Below are 4,651 nucleotides of genomic sequence, written 5' to 3' on the forward strand. Positions count from 1 at the left end.
TTTTTTTTTTTTTTTTTTTTTTTTTTTTTTTTTTTTTTTTTTTTTTGTTAAAAATATCTTTTGATATCTAAATTTTTGCTCAATTTTTGACCCAAAGAAATATTAAACATTGTCGTCTTTTTTTTTTAGATATTGTTCCATCATATTTATAAAAATATTATAATTCATGGGCTCTTTTAATTTGATCATATTTAAATTAATTTTAGTAAAATCTATTGACGAATTACGTGCCATATTTTTATTACACAGATTTAAGAACGTTTTTAAATCGTCTGAATTTATTTCATTATTATTTTGTATACAATTAAAGAAATCCTTAAAAATTGTTTCTAAATCATACTTTTTTAATTGTTTATTTATAAGTAAATATAACATGGAAGGACTTAAAATGAAATTTTCCACATAATTATGTTTATTTCCTTGTATACCTGATTTTATATTTATTATCAAGTCTCTTATGTTTTCATCATTTAAATTTTGAGAAAGAATTTCATTTAAAATAATTTTGCATTCCTTTTGTGACAATTCACAACTATTAGTTTGTGTTAGATATTTGAGTGCACGAATTAAATGTTGTTCTTCAAGTTCCATCATATTCTTCCTTTTTCTTCTTTTTTTACTAAATAGAAAAATATAAAATAAAATACGATAATGAAAGAAATGTATGTGTATTTTTCATTATTAAATTAAATGATGTGTATAAAAAAAAAATAAAATAAAATAAAATGTGTAAAATTTTATAAAAAAAATATTTCTTGAAATAAATTTTTTTATCATAATAAGACAATTTTATATGATTAATTATATACATATACATATACATATTTTTTTGTATGGGTACAGTATAATACTGTATGCACAGGTGGCATGACATAAAAAAGAAAATATATTATATATATATATATATATATATATATATATATATTTATTTATTTATTTATTTATTTATTATAAAGTATATATCTTGTATTTAATTTAAAAAAAATTAAATTAGGCATATATTTTACCTTAAAAAGATGTTTAGAAATTATTAAAATAAAATTTTTTTAAAATAATTGCAAATTAAAAACAAAAATGAATTAAAAATGTAAAGGGTTACACAAATTTTTTATATGTGCGACTTTAATATGAATATATGATATATTTTAATTATATATATATATATATATATATATTTATTTATTTATTTACTTATTTATTATTATTTTTTTTTTATTAAAATAAGGAAGTAATTAAGAATAAAAATGCATATGACAAATGGGTCATTAAAAAATGTAAATATAAGATTTAATTATATATTTAACTACAAATTAATATAAATATGTACATAAATAATAAAATATAAAAGTTACATATATATATATATATATGTTGAAGAAATAAGAAATATGAATTATTATATTATTTTGTAAAAATCATCTTGAATAAGCTATTTCTTTTAACTGTGATGGAACGGTTTGATTTGTTTTATTTAATAATTTGATTAACTCTTTTGCAAACTTTAATTTTTGTGGTATATAATAATCATACGAAAAGAACAAAATTGATTTCCCTTTTTTTCCAGCTCTTCCTGTTCTTCCTATTCTATGTATATAATCTTCTATAGTATTAGGTATATCATAATTAATTACAACTGAAATATTTTTAATATCTAATCCTCTTGAAGCTACATCAGTTGCTACTAATATATTACATCGATCTGTTTTGTAATTATTCAATATTCGATCTCTTTCTCTTTGCTGCTTATCCCCATGAATTGATAAAGCATTATACTGATGATATCTTAATTCTTTACATAAATTATCACAATTTCTTTTGGTATCACAAAATATTAATATTTTATTATTTTCATAATTTTCTTTTAACCAATCTAATAATTTTTTCTTCATATCAATAGAAGAACTTATAATAACATTTTGCTCAATATTTTTATTTGCTGTCAATTCATTTTTTCCTATTTGAATTTTTACTGGATCGTAGGAACAAAAATCATATGCAAGTTTCCTGACTTGTTCAGGCCATGTAGCAGTTAAAAATAACAATTGTTTATTTTTATTAACTTGGGTCATAATTTTTCTTAATTGTTTTTCGAATCCCATATCAAGTAAACGATCAGCTTCATCAATAACAACATAAATACATTTTAAAAGGTTGATGATACCATTTTCTAAAAAGTCTAAAAGTCTTCCAGGGGTAGCAACAATAATATCAGCACCTTTTTTTAAATTATTTATTTGATAATATTTGGGTACTCCACCATAAACAGCAACACTTTTGATTGGTAGGTTTTTTTCGAAGGATTTGATTTCATCTAGAACTTGTAAGCACAATTCTCTAGTGGGTAATAAAATGAGTCCATAAGTATCACTAGCACGTTCAGAGGTATTTATATCATTATCATAATCATAATCATAACTATTATTATTATTATTATTGTTGTTGTTGTCATTATTTTCGTTGTTGTCATTATTTTCGTTGTTGTCATTATTTTCATTATAATTATTTATTATATGATGATTATTTTTTTTCCCTTCCTGTTCTTGCTGTAAATTATTGTTTTGATTTGTTTGTTCATTATTATTTTGTACAATTTCTTTATGCTTAAGTATATGCATAAAACATGGCAAAACAAAAGCTAGAGTTTTTCCACTTCCCGTTTCTGCTACACCTATAAGATCTTTTCCTGATAAAGCAATAGGCCAGGTGATTTTTTGAATAGCTGTAGGTTCACTAAATTTATTATTTAGATAATTTAATATGGATTCATGAAAACATACATCTGAGAATTTGTTAATGACATTATGTATTATTCCATCCTTGTTAATATAAATATTATTTTTCTTTAATTCGTTTTGTATATCCTCTTTACTTAAGCAATTTGTTTTCTCATTATTTAAACTATCCTTATTATCCTGACTATTATTCTGATCATTACACTTATTATTATAATTGTTGTTGTATAAATTTTGCCTTTCTATTTTATATTTCACATTATCCCATTCGATATCCTTTAAATTACTTCCTAATTCTTCATATCTATCAGGATAAGACATATTTCTTTTATTTCTTGAACCCTGATTATACTCATTATCATATGAATAATTTGTTTTCGATTGTTTACGTTTATCATAATTTTCATATCTTCTATTTTGAACAAAACCGTTTTCACCTATTTCGTCTCTTTTTCTTTGGTATCTATCGAAAGAATTATTATCATACGATGTGTTATCATGCATATTTTTATGTGTATGGTGATTTATATGGTTATCCATATTATTATCCACATTATTATCCACATTACTATCCACATTACTATCCACATTATTATCCACATTATTATCCATATCATTATCCATATCATTATCCATATTATCCATATTATCCATATCATCTGTAATTCTTTGGTTCATATAAAACTCTCCATCCTGTTGTTTAACTTTATTTTCGGTACATATATTTTTCTTGCTACCTACGACATTTGTTTGTCCTCGATTCAATATGGCACAATTATCCTTTTCATTAAATACATTTCTTCCTATTTTGTTTCTTACAGTTATATATTTATATGACCTATTTTTTATAAAAAAAAAATTGTTCGAAAGGGAAACATAGTCATTCTTCTTACAATTTATAGAGGTCAACTTCAGTAAATTTCTTCTCATATTTTTTAACAAAAAAAATAAGAAAAAAAAAAAAATCTTTAAAAGTAATAATGCCTTAATTTTTAATAAGTCATGCAAATGTGCATCACACACACTAATGGGTATGTAATAAAAAGGAAAAAATTTTAAATGTATGAATAGATAAATAAATAAATATATAATATATATAAATATATATATATATATATATATTTATTTATTTATTTATTTATATATATTTATATATATTTATATATATTCTTCATATTATTTCTTTCCTTATAAATAACATACGTCATGTAATATTTTTATTTTTAAGCATATAAGTAAATATTACATATATAGAGAGCAAAATAACGAATGAGTACATTTATATAATTATATATATGTATATAATAACCTTGTAGAGGATTAATAAATATATATATATATATATATATATATATTTTTTTTTTTTTTTTGTTATATATTTCCTATAAGGTAAAGATTTTATATATAACACAAAATCCTTTTCTCATTTTATCCTGAAGCATAATAATATATATGTTTAAATTATATGAAGAAATTATATTTTTTACATGTTTCTTTTTTTTTTTTTTTTTTTTCTTAAATAATTATTAAAAAACACATAAAACATATATAGTAAATTAAAAACTTTATATATGTTTTTTTTTTCAAAAGTGTAAATAATATATTTATAAAATAAAATCATCTAGGTGTATAAATATATATATATATATATATATATATATAATATATATATATATAATTATATGTTATATTTTTTTTTATATATATTTCATATGATATTAATATGCGTACTGAGGTATGCCTATTTATACTATTTATGTTTACAATATATTTTTATATGGATATAATATTTTGAGCCGTAACAATAGAAAAGAAAAGAAAAAAAAAAAAAAAATTAATAAAATATATTTATTATTTGTTTTATTATTATTTTTTTTAAATATTTCATGTTCTATTATAAAAAAAAAAAAAAAAAAAAA

The 4,651-nt window shown here is 20.0% G+C and overlaps 2 protein-coding genes across 2 annotated transcripts; both read right to left on the reverse strand.

Annotated features, from left to right (window-relative positions):
- Nucleotides 1–102: 102 nt before the first annotated feature.
- PRSY57_1226300 (hypothetical protein) lies at nucleotides 103–594 on the reverse strand (the record flags this gene model as incomplete). The annotated part of the gene is made up of 1 exon (XM_012908684.1): nucleotides 103–594. The coding sequence occupies one exon, from the start codon at nucleotides 592–594 to the stop codon at nucleotides 103–105; it is 492 nt and encodes a 163-aa protein (XP_012764138.1).
- An 821-nt stretch (nucleotides 595–1,415) lies between these two features.
- Nucleotides 1,416–3,662, reverse strand: PRSY57_1226400 (DNA helicase 60; the record flags this gene model as incomplete). The annotated part of the gene is made up of 1 exon (XM_012908685.2): nucleotides 1,416–3,662. One exon carries the CDS (start codon nucleotides 3,660–3,662, stop codon nucleotides 1,416–1,418), a length of 2,247 nt encoding a protein of 748 aa, XP_012764139.2.
- Nucleotides 3,663–4,651: the final 989 nt, after the last annotated feature.

The sequence above is a fragment of the Plasmodium reichenowi genome, chromosome 12, assembly GCF_001601855.1.
Source record: "Plasmodium reichenowi strain SY57 chromosome 12, whole genome shotgun sequence".
Classification (NCBI taxonomy): Eukaryota; Apicomplexa; class Aconoidasida; order Haemosporida; family Plasmodiidae; genus Plasmodium; species Plasmodium reichenowi.